We start from the raw sequence: 16,772 nt of genomic DNA, 5'->3' as shown, positions 1-16,772 counted from the left end.
TTGCAAGCTTACAATGCCTTTAGTGACCTTGCTTTGTATGAGGTAGAAGCCAGGTTAATTAATTTGGAATCCTGAGTGCTTTCAAATTGTTTTTATTTTCTTTTCCAGCTTCACCTAGCCCCTTTTCCTGCCCGTTTTCTCAGCTCTAGCCTGCCCCATTCTCCATAAACTCCTGTTCATCTTTTAAAGCCCAGCTGAAAGTCGAGTGTGGTGGCACACACTTGTAATCCCCATGCTTGGGAGGCTGAGACAGGAGCATCACACAGGTTCGAAGCCAGCCTCAGCTACTTAGTGAGGCTCTCAACAACTTAATGAGACCCTGTTTCCAAATAAAACATAAACACACACACACACACAAAAAGCCCAGCCTAAACATCATCTCCTTATCTCCATTGTTTTCCCCCTGTGCTCTGACAGTGCACTGGCCAGGTGCTAAGGGCATCATACAGTCAGTTGGTAACTAGGTAGGCAGCTCCCCAAGGAGCAGAGGAACCCTTGTGTCATTCATCACGATACTCATAGGGCTTTCCTAGGGGAAAAGATCAATATTTAGTGTAATCAGGCTAGAAATTTTTATTTCCAAAGTAAGTTAAAGATCACTTCTAGGAAAGGGAGGAACTGCTTGTTGACAGATATAACTTTGGTCACTTTGTTGAAAGAGCAAAGCATCAACAGAAGAAGGAAGAAAGTATTTTAGGTAGAAGGAGGGACACGAGCCACAGGCTCAGATGAAGAAAGATGTGGGCACACTGGGGAGTGAGAGTTAGTTTTGAAGTGTCCACCTATTTACTGATTATGCTTGGCACTGTGCCAAGCACTGTTCAAAATCAACCTGCAGGCCTCACAACAACCTGGAAGATAAGTAATTTAGGCTTAGAGAGATTATTATTATTATTATTATTATTATTATTATTTTATAATTTTTTGGCCAGGATTACAGCCATGGTGGCACATGGCTGTAATTGCAGCTACTCAGGAAGATTACAAGTGTGCGGCTAGCCCGGGAAATGCAATGGGGCCCTATCTCAAAAGAAAGAATAAATAAGGGCTGGGGATGTGGCTCAGTGGTCAAGCATCACTAAGTAAAAGAAATAAAAATAAAAAACTTGCCAAGTGCCACGACTTGGAAAGGGGGGCTGAGCTCCAGCAGACCTGAAGGCTCCGGAGCCCCGCTCACAGCCCTGAAGACAGAGCACCACCGATGACTCAGGCCTGGATGTCTTCTATCTTTGCTCTTCACTGCTGGGAGCTTTCTTATGCAAGGTCAATTTTTATGTCTATTATTACAGGTGCACTGAAATTTTAAATTTACCTTCTGCGGCTCGGAGATTGTTCAATGAAAAGGGGAAGGAAATCTTTGCCCTAAAGGACCTGCAAAGAGATGAACTGGTAAACGAGTGGATCTGAAACTGGAAATATTAACGTTAATACGACGACTGCCGAAGTCTCCCTAGTTAAAAGACTTCAGAGACTCAGTATTAATGTTCTTATTTTCTCTTAAAAGCATCCTAACTCAGCAACCATGGGAAAGTGACACTAGTAACTAGCATTGTTGAGAACTTCCTGTGTGTCGGGCCTGGCTTTCAGGGCTATATCTGAGTCAACCCATTCAGTACTTATTACTACCCTTCAAGATGGGTGTTCTCATGGTCCCCCATCTAAAATGGAAAGAAGAAACTGGGGAAGACCGTGTTATAAACCAATGATGATTTCTGTCTTTGACTCTAAAAGGGAGAGATCCTCCTCTAATCTGTGTGTGTGTGTGTGTGTGTGTGTGTGTGTGTGTGTGTGGTACTGGGGATTGAACTCAAGGGCATTCTACCTCTGAGCTACACCTCAGCCATATTTTGAAACAGGTTATTTTCAGGTTGATGAGAGTCTCACTACCTGCTGAGGCTGCCCTTGAACCTGGGATCCTCCTGTCTCAGCCTCCCAAGTACTGGAATTACAAGTGTGCACCACCCTACCTGGCTCCTCTACTCTTTTTGAGGCCTACAAAATAATAGTTATATAATGACTTCTTACTAAATAATGAAGCCAATTTTCAGGAAAATCAATACCTATATCTAGCTTTTCGTGTACTCCATGTGGGTGTCTAGAGAAAGCTGAGAAATGAAAGAATTTTAGCAGCCCAGCTTTCCCCCCCCCATTTATGAATTTGAGACATAATCTTAGAAAAAAATGTTATCTACATTGACCAATGCCTGAAATTCTTTGCACAGAGAACAAAGCTTGCATAATATTATAAAAACTGGACTCGGCTCTGAATATAAGGACCCCTTTACTGTATCAAGAACCAGTACCAGAGGCAGCACATGGGGTGGAGAGGCTGTTGTCTCGGAGTCTGACAGATCTTATCTTGAATCCTAATGCTATCATTTTCAAGTTTTTTGCTTGTTTGTTTGTTTTGAGTGTTTTTATTTATATGTGCTGCCTTGATAGTTTGTTGTGTTTTTCAGACATATTTTAAGGTAGTTTGTATTAAAACATACAGCAACAAAATGAAGTTTTAATCTAAAGATAAGTATAGGTGAGGCTACCACGGTGAAGGGGGTGTGGTTGTAACAGAATGGAATGGAGCCAGGAGCGAAGCTGTCCACAAGATAGTAGCCTATTGCTCTCTGAGCAGCTATCAGGAAGACTGAAACACAAACAGTTGTATAATTTAGTAGATCCATGGTAGGACAAGAAGAGAAATGTTCAAGAAAAGGAAATTATTAAGAAAGTTTTCCCTGGGACCTTATATGAAGAAAGTTTGTAATGGTGAAAAGGCAGCACTGGGCTTCTCTTTCTTCATCCTCAGTATTTCTCAACATATCATGATATTTTCTCATTTTTAAAAATATTTATATTCAGTTAAGGACTGAATACAAGAATACTGAATATAAGAAATGCATACAAGAAAAACTAAAAAGAAAAATGTCTTAATCATAATCTCACTATCCAGAAATATCCACATTAACATCCTGATGTTTAAATTACAAATTTATTTATGCCAGGGGTTGTAAAATTTTTCTTTAGAGGGCCAGATAATAAATATCTTGGGTTCTGTCGGCCACAAGGCCTCTACTGAAGCATTTGGTCTGCTACTGTAGCATGAGGTCAGCCATAGGCAACCTGTCAATGAGTGGGCAGGGCTGTGCACCAAGGAAAATGTATTCACAAAAGCAAGTAGCAGGCCAGATTTGGGCTATAGCCATAGTTTGCCAACCCACATTTTAGTCCTTCCTTCCTTCCTTCTTTCCTTCCTTCCTTCCTTCCTTCCTTCCTTCCTTCCTTCTATTTTTCCCTTCTTTCCTAAAAAAGATAATTTTAAAATCCTTTTATTTTAAAATTATTATAGACTCACAAGAGTTACATAGCACAAAATACTTTTTAAACCTAGTTTATTTTTTTAACCTTGTAGTACATTTTATTTATTTATTTTATTGAAAGTAAATGTTATACATTTAATCTGTGTTTGGTGCCTTCTTCCCCCCTCATTTCCCTTCCCCCCTCCCGATACTTAATACCCAGGCTAATCTTGCTATATTCATACTTTTATACCTATTTGGAAATAGCCGCTCATCAATCCAGTTCAGCCTCCTTCCTCTCTTAATTTTCCATTCAAACTTTGCTGAGATGTCCCTTCCATTATCTGGAGTCCCTCTGGTATCCCCAATGCTCACTCGTTTGGGCATATTAGAGGAAACATATGTCCCTTCTCTTTCTGTGTTTGGCTGATCTCACTTAAAAGCCATCAGAATTGTTGCTTTTGTCAACAGTTTGTTTCAATTTATTACTGAGTAGTGTTCAATGGCACCCAGCTTGACCATTCACTTACTATAATTATTTTGATTATTTCTAGTTTTTGGCTATTACAAATAATGCCATTACAAACCACTATCTACAGGATCAGAGACTCATTTTTTTTGATAGGTGTATGTTTCATGTGGAGAACAGTGGATCAATCCTGACCTGTTTGTTGCTCAGCAAAAGAAACAAATCTTTCTCAGGAATCTAGCATCTGATGTTTCCAAAATTCAAACCTTCTGCAGCACAAGTAAGGAAGAGGGTAAGCATCAAAACCCTTTTTTTTTCCTTTCCTTTTTGTGGTGCTATGGATTGAACCAAAGGCCTTGCTCATGCTAGGCAAGCGCTCAACTACTGAACTAATTCCCAGCCCATGGAATTATTTTACCTTAATATATGCAACCAAAATAAAACACCTGATGAGGATTTTTAACATTAAAATCAAAGTGTTTAAAAATATTATATTTCACCTCTGCATCTTGCTATTTAGCTCTTTAGACAAATGTATGTATTTGATAATGTTATATAGTTTACAATTTGGATGTGCAAACAATGAATAATCTCTAATTTTTTCTTTAGCAGCTATGGTTGCTTTGTAAATTTCATGCATTCCCAACAAGAAAGAAAAAATGTCCAGTCAGTCTTAAATTTTGCCTAATATATTGATTTAATTAGTCTTTTTAAGGAGGACTTTTGGATTTCTCAGTCTCTAGAGTTTCGCTGTAGTTCTTCTTTAGGATGAAAGAAAAGTCTTGGGCTATAGATCCTCTTGCTTTCTGGACTCTGCTGTCTGAAGTTGGTGGCTGGGCACTTGTGTCCCATTCTTCTGGTCCAGACAGAGCTTTGGGTGTGTGGTGCCACTATCCTTCCTTAGGCTCACATCTAGTTCCTCTGAGCCTTTCTGAAGCTTGGCAGTGACTCCGAGGCAGACTCTTGGCAGTCTCTGCCACCTCGCCTCTGCTTAGCAACCACTACTGGGAAGCTCTCCAGCAAGACCCTTTGCAAATTCTAGGTCACGGCTGCATCTCCCAGAAAGCAGATCTGGGCCGGATGTGGTGGTGCATGCCTATAATCCCAGCACCTAGGAGGCTGAGACAAGAGGATCACAGGTTAGAGGCCAGGCTTGGCAAATTAGTGAGAACCTATTTCAAAATAAAAATAGAAAGTATGGCTGCGGGTATAGCTCAGAGGTAGAACACCCTTGGTTTCAATCCCAGCACAGAAAGTAAGAAAGAGGAAAGAAAGAAAGAAAGAAAGAAAGAAAGAGAGAGAGAGAGAGAGAGAGAGAGAGAGAGAGAGAGAGCAAAGAAAGAATTTTAATGTGGATTTATATTGCTGTGCCTTAGATTGAAGTGGTAAGGACAACTTGAGAGGTGACCTTGTTACAGTGTCCTGTACATTGGGCTGTGTCCTCCATGTTTCCCTGGACAACTAAGAGACCCAGAGCGAAGCCTGTTGTGAGAAGCAGGGTTTTCTCATTTTCTGGCTTTCTCACTAATCCCCTCAGCTCCACATATAATTGTTTTCCTTCAGGACAGCACTGAGGCCAACCCCTTGATATGCTAACTGGGAGCAAAAGGCTTCTGGGAGAATCATAAATCATGACAGTATGTTCCACATTACGTGGCTGTTGTCTTGTGGCAACATGCTGTTGAAATGTCAAAAACTCTCTTTGGACCATGCTTTCTTTTTGTAGCATCTCCAATTTCCTTATGCTCTTCCTTGTTCCCTTGAGTAGAGAAAAAAGAAGAGAAACTAAATTCATATAATTCAAAACATCGCCTAAGCACATATATTAAACATTGTTCAGTAAAACTTTCATGTGTTTTTAAGGCCCTGGGATTTCCACTGAAGAGTTTGAAATCCAGAGAATGGTCTAGATGATCTCACACAGGTACCTAAATACTGGAACCCACTGGAGTAGTTAGACTATAGTATAGGATAATTAACTTATTTTTGGAAAGACCTATTTCTGGTAATTTTGACTAAGAATGCCTAGAGAGAAAAGAGTCTACAAACATTAAATTGAATGAAATCCAGCTTCTTATTTTTATTTTTATTTTATTTATTTATTTTTTTGTGGTGGTACTGGGGTTCCTGGAAGCCCTTCTACCTCCGGGCTACACTCCCAGACCTATTTTATATTTCTGAAACAGGGTCTCTTACGCCAGCGCAGCTGGCTTCAAACCTGCACGATCCTCCTGTCTCCGCCTCCCAAGCGCAGGGATTACAAGCGTGTGCATAGACAAAAATGACGGGACTTTATTTTGCATTTTCATTTTAGCATGTTTTTTCAAACTCCTGGTGCTCTGCGATCATAACTAGTCTGCCCTTGCAATCTGTGTGTTTCTGCTCAGCTCTTGTTTTAGAAGTCCAAAGTGACATTGTGTCTGGAGGCACGCTTGCTGTGCATAAACCTATAGAAATCTGTGGCGAGGAGAAGCAAGGGAGAGGACCAGAGGAAAAGCAAATGCAGCATGCAGAAACCGAGAATGCTTCCGGGGAAATCCTGTAAGTAATCAGTGTGGCCAGAAAAGCTACCGAGCTGTCTTTTGAATTCAGTTCATTAGCCTGAGAACAGTACAGAGCCCATGCAGGGAGCCCATGCCATGTTTGTGAAACTGATGTCAGGTGAAGGGCTACCAACTAATTAGTTTTCTGGTAAAAGCATAGAACTGGGGCTTCAATGTTCAACCATTACTTTTTTGTAATATTGTTATGACGTTCTTATTTTTAAAAAGGAATAGAAAGCCAGGTGTGGTGGCACATGCTTGCAATCTCAGCATTTGGGAGGCTGAGACAGGAGGATTGCGGTTCCAGGACAGCCTCAGCTATTATTTAGCGAGGCCGTTTGCAACCCAGTGAGACCCGGTTTCAAAATAAAGAATAAAAAAAAAATAGGGCTGGGTTTGTAGCTTGGGGGTAAAATGCCCCTGTGTTCCAATCCTAGTACCACACACACGAAAAGGAATAGAATCTTAGCATTGTAGACATTCATTTGAGGAATTCATCATGTTTTGTTTTCATAAACATTGACTGAAGAAACTAACGTAGGTTCAAGTTTGATGCCTGTTAATATGCAGTTATCATTCTGACTCATGGAGATAGCTTTCTGATTGACATCTACCTCCATCATTTCCTCTTCCCAAGTCACCTCTAAGTTCCATCTGTGGACAATTATCTATCTAAAACACAGTCTTTCCACACGGTTCTGCAATGGCTATTGCAGACAGAAAAAAAATGAGTCTGGAATTCTGAGCACTTGTGACCCTCGCCCATGCCTGCCACTGACCATCATTTGCACCCCACACACACTTCCACTTTCTACTTTCCAATTCCAAACTCTAGCTCAGCAACAACAAACTGTCACCTGAATGTGGCAGATGCCACTGATGCTCTGTTACAGATCTCTGAGCCACATCTTAATTTTGTTCCACCCAAAGTGCCCTTCCTTGCCTGGAATTCATCTGCAGAATGACTCTGTATCACAGAGTCAATTACAGCAACAATTATATGCAGCAATGTACTTCTCAAGCCCTGTTCTCTCTGTGGTCCTCCCCTCCAGCCTGGGAACTGACTGAGGGCAAGGACTCTATTGCATGTGCTTTGTAAAGAGCAGAGTAGCTGGGTTTACTCATCATTTACTAAACGAATAACGGGATGATTGATTGTATTTCCAAATTATAAAACTCAAACCACTGGGTCAATTACCATTGCAACAATTGTACAAATTAACTTATCATTGTTACAAACTTGTTGAGAGGCTGTTTCTATTAATTTTAATGATCTGAATTTTAAGAAAAGTAACTTTTCTTTTAGGAAACAAATCTCCAATTTTGATGAGTGATTCATTTGTTCTTATTTTTTTGAATTAACAAAGGCACCAAAAATCACTTTTCAAATCATTAATTTGTCCTATATGGCATCTTCTATGACAGGGAATTGACTACAAACTTTCCTAATATTCCCTTTTATTCTTCTTCTGAAGAATATGTTATCTAAGTAGAAAATGAGATGGAAGACATGCTATTACCTATTGCAAAGACCCTTAACAAAGCAAACTGGTATATAAAACCTGAACAGTATTATCCATGCCCTCAGTGTTCCTAAGACAAGTAGCTGAGAAGGTCACTGAAACTCTTTATGTGCTTTCCATTGTCAGAAAGACAGAACCTAGGTGGCAGGCTGCTTAGTTCATTCTAGGCCCAGAGACCTGGTCCCAGTGGGCAATGGCATTGTAATTCCAGAGATCACAGTGAACCACTCAGGTACTCTCCTCGTGCAGATGACTGAGATGGAGAACAGGGAGTTTATTTGAAAATTCAAAGTTCCCTATGGCAAGTACAAAAGAAAAAAAAAAGAATGTAGCCTCTGACTTATTAGTGTGCACTTGGAAAAATCAGAAAATACGGAAAAGAAAGAAATATCTTTGAGAACAAAGATCCTCGTTGTTCAGAATCAGTGATTTTATCAAGGTCCGGAGTCCTTGCCGGAAAGAGTGATGGAGTCCACTCAGAACCCAATGCCAGCCTCTCCGAAACATTCCAGGAAGGCCAATTTGCTAGAGCCTCTTTCTGAACACACCGAGGAGCTGGGAGATCACTCTTCCACAAGGCAGCCCACCTTGAGTAATTTGAATATCTCTATTTCATGACTTGATCTGTTTTACCATACTCTATTCCATCTTCTACCAAACTGTCCTTAGGCCCTTATTTATTTGCATATCAGGTTCTCTCTCCTCCAGGCTAACTTTCAACTTCTTTGAGCCATTTCTGAGGACGTTATCTTCCATTAGAAAGTCACTGTGAGATTACCCAGAATCCCTTAATATGGTTGTTTGGAAGTTTTTGCATATTTGAGACCTAGGATGATTAAGGAGGACATCCAGAAATCCAGAAGTGTAAACTTTATTCTAGAAGGAACTTTCTGATCACTGGCTTCTATATAGAATGTCTGGTAAAAATCATAAAAAACAAAATGGGAAAGAAACTCTGGGAGTACTCATCTCTACACTGATGCTTTGTAAAAAGTAAAAAAAAATAAAAAGACTTAGGACAGAGATTAGGGAAGACATCCCCATTTCCTCATCACATTCAGGATCAGACCCTGCCCACCCTCTCACCTCATCCAGCACCACAGTTTTCCTCACGCACTATACACCTGCCACACCCAAGTCTTTGTTTTGTTCTCAATTTAAAGTCTTTTCATTCATTTTTCTCGCTGCCCAAAGTGCTTTCCCTCCAGATCCACACATAGCTGGGTCTTTCCCACTGTCCAGGCCTCAATCAAAACATTGATTCTCAGAGATGCTTTCTCTGACTTAGTACTAAAGGAAACTCCACACCTCCCCAGTGTATTTCCATTGTAATATTCTATGTTATTTCACTTACAGCTTTTGTTTATTTATTCATCTACTTGTCTATTGTCTCTCTTTCCCCCATCATGTAAGCTCTTTGAGCCTGAGAACTTACCTATTTTGTTCATTACTGTATCACCAACAATTAGAATTCTGGGCCCAGCATACAATAGATGTGTAATAGATCTCGGTTAAAGGAATACATAATTAATGAGTGATTAGTTCTATGAATAAGTGAGTGAAAACATGGGTTAAGTAATAAGACAAGGTGTATTTAAAAATGGACTGTTCTAGCTGGGTATGGTAGCACACACTTTTAATCCTAGTACTTGGGAGGGGGAGACAGGAGGATCGCAGGTTCGCAGCCAGCCTCAGCTACTTAGTGAGGCTATCAGCAACTTAGAACCCGTTTCAAAATAAAGAATAAAGCTGGGTGTGGTGGCACATGCTTGTAATCCCCACTCTTGGGAGGCGGAGACAGGAGGATCGCGCAGGTTCGACGCCAGCCGCGCTGGCTTAAGAGACCCTGTTCCCAAATAAAAATATAAAAATAGGTCTGGGAGTGTAGCCCAGAGGTAGAAGGGCTTCCAGGAACCCCAGTACCACCAAAAAAAATTATAATAATCAAGAATAAAAAATAGGGTTGGGGTGTAGCTCAGAAGTAGAATGTCCCTGGGTTCAGTACCACAAAAATTAATTAAATAAATGATCAAAAATTGACTTGATTATGCTTCATTTGCCAAGAAGCTCCAAATAATTTAGGTAAGACAATTAAACACTTGAGTATAGTGTCTACCCCTTGTTAACTTTGTTAGAATTAAGAATGACATCCCCTCCGCCTCAGTTCCTTTAAGAAATGGAGATGGTGGGAAGGCTGTGGTTTTCATTTTCAGCACAAGATGGCGCTGCTGTTTTTCAGCTGTTAGGAAGATGTGGCCTTGAAAAGCCGCATGCGCTGTGGTCATTACCCGACAGTTTCACAGCCGCCGCGCGCAGTTGTGCAGTTTTGCTGCTGCATTTACCAACAGGAGAATTGTCCCTGAAGATTTTGGTAACTCGGTAATGCCTGCAGTTATATCAAATGATCACTAGCACCTTGGTGATCACCGTTGGCCCCAGACAACTGTTTACAAGTCTGCATATTGAGAGAGCTGAAATATGTTTGCTTCTCTGCCTGCGTATTTATTCGGCCTTCAGCTGATCAGTCCTCGCGCAGTGTCATGACCCCACTCAAAGCAAATATGCTCTAAACAGTGGCCTAAAACTTAATGTATATGGATCTGTCTCATGGCTACTGCTCCCATTCATGTCGTTGTCTTAATAATAAGCTGAAAGGCTGGCTCGCTTTCATACTATGACTTTTTATCCTAATATTTTAACATATTATTCTCTATTAAAAGCTGACACATATGTGCAGATGCTATTTGAGACTCTCCAAATTTCTCTATTGAAGAGAAATTAAGATTTCTTCAAGCCGGGCATAGTAGTGCAAACTTGCAATCCCAGCATTTGGGAGGCTGAGACAGGAGGATCGTGGTTCCAGCACAGCCTCAGCTACTTTGTGAGGCCCTTTGCAACTCAGTGAGACCCTGTTTCAAAATAAAGAATAAAAATAGGACTGAGCATGTAACTCGAAGGTAGAATGCCCTTGGGTTCCCTCCCCAGTATCAAAAAATAAAAAAATAAAAAGATTCCTTCAAGCCAGATATGGTGGTGCATGCTTGTAATCCCAGTACTTGGGAGGCTGAGACAGGAGGATCACAGGTTTATGTCCAGCCTCAGCTTCTTAGTGAGGTCCTCTGTCCTTTAGAATGCTCCAGGGTTCAATCCCCACCACCACACACACACAAAAACTTCACATTGTCTTTGAGTATATTATATGGAACTCTGTAATGTAGACTGTCCTGTTCTAAACAAAATTATGACCCACTTAGGGGATAGGCAGGAGGAGTCTCATAACATGTTGTTTATTTATTTATTTATTTATTTATTTATTTACTTACTTACTTACTTACTTATCGTGGGTCTGGGGATGGAACCTAGAGGCATTTGACCTCCGAGCTATACCCCTTACCCTATTTTTTATTCTTTATTTTGAAACAGGGTCTCACTAAGTTCCGGAGGGCCTAAGTAGCTGAGGCTGTCTGGAAACCGTGATCCTCCAGTCTCAGCCTCCCGAATGCTGGGATTACAAGCGTGCGCCACCACACCTGGCATAACATGTTAATTATGAATTCCGCGAACTACTGAATAGTCTTAATCTTCCTAAATTTTGAAGTATAATATGTGACTCTATTTTTCTGCATAAATTAACAAAGATGAATAATGTTTATTATGTGATTGAGGGATTTTATCTGTAGCCTTATATTAAAAGATCTAAATTATGGCTTAGTAAAATGTGGATTTCTACTCTGAGATATCCTTATGGAAATCTGATTTAGAGATCTACCAATATCCTATGGGCTGCAATCCACGATTCCCCAGAGAAAACTCTGTGAGCACATATCAGAATTCTTACACTCATGTTTGCTTCTGAACTTTGATAGAGATTCTCATACGAGAGCCCATCTCCGAATGGAGGCTTGTCACACACTTCTCAGGTATGCCTGGCAGGGCGATTCATGGGACTTGGATGAGGATGTCAGTTTTCCAAAGCAAGTGGAAGAAGAACTCTTTGAAAATGTGAACCCACAAAGGAAACACAGGTAAAAGCTGAAGAGAATTTCTCCTAGAGGGCTCTCTTGGCTTTAAGGCCTTTAGACAAGCCCATTTCTGAGTGGTTTTATTCGGTTGCTTTTCTGCTTGTTTGTTTTTGTGGTTAGCCATTGTTATGCCAACAGGCACATCTTTTGTCGTATATTTCTAATCATAAGTATTTGAAAGTGCTATGGGAAGGTTCTCTCGCCTTTAATTCATTTTCTATAGTACAATGTAATTTCAACCACCTCATCTACCTTTGCCTCCTGAGAACTTAGGATAGACCCTATCTATTTGCCAAATCAATGTGTGGGTGAACTTATGAATAAGCAGTGAGATGTCCTGATGTCCTTAAGAAAGTAGCAAAGGGCAATTTCTTCTTTTTTAATTCTATTTTTTTCCAGTCAACATCCAATAAAATTACAGGAAATGAGAGTACTTTGTATAATTTCATAAGCTTTAGACATTTGCTTATTAACATTATAGCAGTTACTGGAATATGTAAGTTAAGTGGCTTGGGCACTTTTAATAGTTAACATTAAGCCATGCATATAGTAGAGGCTTAATACAGTTGTTTAGTTTAATTACCAGTGCACTATGATATTTATCATGTTTAACAAATATGCTTAGTGCTTTAAGATCCTTAAGTAAAAGATTCTTTTAAATTAATCTATTAGTGTATAATGTATCATTATTTTATGTTATGATTATCTGTGAGTTGTTGGGGAAGACTACAAGATGTAGAGATTGGCATCCTGTTTGCCAGGATACCAGAACCTGTATCTTTATAGAAATTGTCCTAATCTGAATAGAGCTCCTTTATTTCTCTGTTTTTATTCCACATGCCCCTTCTACTTTTTAAAAAATTTCATGATAAATTTCTCAAGTGTTCTCTTTGATAAACATTTATTTGTTACAAAATAAACTCAGAATTCTTTTTATGTCAGCATAGAAGTGCAACCCTGATAGCATTCACTGCTGCCCTGTGAAATGTTTGCCATTGCAAGGTTAACTCGGTTCACAGTGGGAACCTACGATCTCCAGTGTATCAAGTACACAGGAGGCTTTACTACTGACATGATTTTCTTTATCTCAGCCATTCTCCAAAGTGGAGGAAATTGCCGAAGGTTTACCATCAGCAGTTTGAATACAGAGATGGGCAAATTATAAGCCACGCTGCTCCTCAGCTAGTCGTGGGGTTACAAGGTCCCAACCCCCGTTCAGGCATGGAGGTGGTTTTGGTAGAAAAGAAGTCTGATGATAGTCATCAACGCTGGATACACAAGGAAGACAGCAGGTAAACCCATTACACTTGAGTGTTAATATATCAAAAGGTGAATAGGAGCCCAAGAGGTCTCCACAGAGCAAGTAGGAATATACTTGAGAACTTAACTTAGCTGGTAATTCTTTATCCTAGCCAAAGAAGACAGAGCACTATAAATGTGAGATAAGCTGCATCACAGTCTGATAAGAAATGTTCAATGTGATCTATTGGGTACATAGTTTTACACTGGGCTGGAGGCTAGACTCTCATCTAATTTATAATATGAAGCAACCAAATAAGAATTCTAATAGTACCCATTTTAAATTTTTTGGCACTTTTTATTAACTCAATCCTTGTCCCTCCCCACACACATGCCTTCCCTACCTATTCTTCCTTCGTAGAATAACCAACTTATATGTCTTCTAATTATACAGTTAAAACCTATTCTTACATTAGTAAACATATCAACTTAATTCAATGTCTAGCCTTGAATCCAGATTCAAAGCAACTACTTTCAAATGGTGGGTTTTTAATTAATTAATTTATTTTTTGGTGGTACTGGGGATGGAACCCTTCTACCTCTGGGCTACACTCCCAGACCTATTTTATATTTTATTTGGAAACAGGGTTTCTTAAGCCAGTGAGGCTGGCTTTGAACCTGTGCGATCGGCCTGTCTCCGCCTTTCAAGCGTGGGGATTACAAGCATGTGCCACCATGCCCGGCCAAATAGTGTTTTTTTTTTTTTTAATCAACAGAAATCTAAAACAGTTTGGCAACTTGATGATATTAAGAAAATATTATTAATTGTATTGGATTTAATGATTTAATGATTATGTTAAAAAATAAAGAAAGCTGGAATTAATGGCACACACCTATAATCCTAGTACTTGGGAGGGTGAGACAGGAGGATCACAGGTTTGAGACCAGTCTCAGCAACTTAGAGAAACGGTGAGCAATTTAGTGAGACCCTATTTCAAAAAATAAAAATAATATGGGACTGGGGTGTATATCATAGGCAGATTGCTCCTAGGTTCAATCTGAAAGAAAGAAGAAAAAAAGGAAGGAAGAAGGAAGGAAGAAAGGTCAGTCAGTCCTGGTTAATTGGATACACAGTATAGTACTTCAAGATTAAGTTGCAAGATATTTGCGATTTATTTATTGTTGCCAAAACAAAAACTTAAAAAGTTGAGATGAATTGAATATAAAAAGGATAGTCGAATGCTGATAGTTGTTAGGTCCACACATTTATCTCTGTTTTTGTGCATTTGACCATTTCTTTAACAAGAAAAACAACTCCCTGTTTTTTAGATTGTTTTGTTTCTAATTTTATGATTAGTGTTATATGATGGAGCTTCAGGAGCCTCTCAATTCTCTTGAAATATTATAGAAAATGTCTATTTGTACAGCTGTGAAAAATTTTTCTTTCTGGTAAAGAGCCATGATTTTCACTAGATACTCAAAAGACCTGCAGTGTACAGGCTTATGAATCAGTGTTTTGAGGGAAATTTTGGAGTTTTGAGCGCTTTGGCTTCATTCGTAGTTGCAGAGGGATGCTGAAGGCCATGGTTTAGGTGCTGGTGTGCTGGCAAAGGACAGAAGAAATAGTGCTACCCCAACTCTGTTGTATTTATCAATACCTCATCTTAGTACCTCAGCTTTCTGTATTATAGTAGAAGCAGAAATAGGTCCCTGATTGAGTATAAATTGGGATTTGGGCACAGCTGATGACTTCAGGTGGGAAGGCGAGGGTTCTGAGCCATGTGACTCTAAGGCAAGAGAAAGCCAAGCATGGTGAGTTTGGCCCGGGGAATCCTTGGTCATGGGGAGAGATCTCTAGTTCTGAGTCCTGTTCAGTGTTTGTCATTGGTTTTTGACATTCATTTTTCTGAGTGCTATGAAGAAAGCAGAGGAGGGGAAGGTACTCAAGGGAAAAACAGAAAGAGAAATTTGCCTAGAACTGTGAGCTGTGGGGCCAAGAGCAGCACTGCTTTGGAAAATGTAACCACAGGTAACAAAAAGTCATTCCCAATCTCCTTCTGCTTTCCAGCACACTCTGTAGCTTTGTCATGTTGAGGCCTTCCCATATGAATCTACCAAAGAGAGGAACAGCTCGTGGGAGGAAGATGTCAATATTGATGGATCTCTCATTAATCTTAGAGATAGCTGAGCGTGGTGGCGCACTCCTGTCATACCAGTACTTGGGAGGCTGTGCCAGGAGGATAACAGGTTTGAGGCCAACCTCAGCAATTTAGTGAGTCCCTTAGCAACTTAGGGAGACCCTTTTTCAAATTAAAAAGAAATAAAAGGAGCTAAAGGTATAGCTCAGATATAGACTGCCCCTGAGTTCGTTTTTCCAGTAACATGCACACACAAAGAGAAAAGTTAAAAAAAGAAAAAAGAAAGAACAGGAAGTTACAGTCCAGAGAGAAGAGTAGAGCAGGATAGATGTGGGAATTCTGATAGTCTAAGAGACTGTCACCAATGCTCTACCCTCTCTGGCACAGGGCATGGTCTAGGCTGGCTGTGCCAGAGATGAGTGAGAAGACCCTGGGAAGCAGTCGTAGGGTACTCGCCCACTTGGTCTCCAGCCACACAGAAGAGTTATCTGGTCAACTGTTCAGATTATCTGGCATCTTTCTCTTATTTGCAACTGTGGCATCATCTGAATTAGTCATTTGATCTCTGAAAGGAAATACGAGAAAGTTTTCAGGGACAAAACAGGACTTAGACTTGTAGAGTAGAAAACTCAGTGCAATGGAGTCTAGAGTGGAAAGAGATCTTTGGGTCTTAGTTGCCTGATTACAAAACAAGGTAAGCTGAGGCTCAAGGAGATTGCGTGACCTGTGTGCGCTCACGCCACTGGTTACTAATGAAGGAGGCTTTGGAAGCATGTTGGATATTGCCAAGATCAGTGTTTCCACCTTGCTATTTGGCATCCAGGGGGCTTTGTGCAGAAATGTATAAGCTTGGATTTCCTACAGAGCGCAAGCACTCATCTGTTGCAGGAAAGTGCCAGCCAACAGTACTGTTCAAAAAGAAAAAGAAAAGCCAGCATCATAATGGCTGAGGATGCCATCAAAGCATGGGAGAAGCAATTGCATCTCTTCTAGGTAGCAAAATCGTAGGGCTAGCGTATTGGTCAGGTCCACTAGCATACCAGAACTCACAGGACAGTTATATGGTAAAAGGGGATTTATCAAATCGGCTTACAGTCCAAAGCAATGTAGCCCCAGGTTTCCAACTGCACTAGGAGAACTGGAGGAACCAGCAGCTGGTCACGTGGTCCAGGAGCTGGAGTCTCAGAATTGGAGCAACCACTAATTCAGTCCCAGCCCAAGAGAGAAAGGCCAGGAAAGTCTCCAGAGAAATGATGGTGAAGGTCTAGTTCGAAGAGCTAAAGACCAGTATCTCAGACGAGAGCAGACACGCTTCCTTCAGGAAGAACCGCGCTGCCTCCACGCGGCTTTCTCCTTCTTTCATCCGGGCCGGAGCCTGTCAGAACCGTGCCGCCCACATTGAGGGTGGGTTTCCCCCAGTCGGCCATCCCTTATCAATCATCTCAATGCACACCGAGTCACAGCGCCTTCGTGTTCCATGCTTCGGTCAGTTTGACAATGCAGAGTAACACAGACAGGTAGCTAGTCTTGACACTTCAGTGGGTC

At 40.6% G+C, this 16,772-nt stretch overlaps 1 protein-coding gene across 1 annotated transcript in view; it reads left to right on the top strand.

Annotated features, from left to right (window-relative positions):
- Positions 1–16,772, top strand: part of DCDC1 (doublecortin domain containing 1) — a gene marked incomplete at both ends in the record, with an annotated part of 459,856 nt that overhangs the window by 379,907 nt on the left and 63,177 nt on the right. The window contains 5 exons of the mRNA XM_080690535.1: positions 1,290–1,389; positions 3,919–4,054; positions 6,150–6,303; positions 11,695–11,853; positions 12,942–13,142. Of these exons, the coding sequence (XP_080546661.1) occupies positions 1,290–1,389; positions 3,919–4,054; positions 6,150–6,303; positions 11,695–11,853; positions 12,942–13,142 (750 nt within the window). The remainder of the gene's footprint in view (positions 1–1,289; positions 1,390–3,918; positions 4,055–6,149; positions 6,304–11,694; positions 11,854–12,941; positions 13,143–16,772) is intronic.

The sequence above is a fragment of the Muscardinus avellanarius genome, assembly GCF_963383645.1.
Source record: "Muscardinus avellanarius genome assembly, chromosome: 1".
In the NCBI taxonomy this organism is placed as follows: Eukaryota; Metazoa; Chordata; class Mammalia; order Rodentia; family Gliridae; genus Muscardinus; species Muscardinus avellanarius.
Note: the sequence above shows the minus strand (reverse complement) of the source record. Positions and strands in the feature narration are given on the sequence as shown.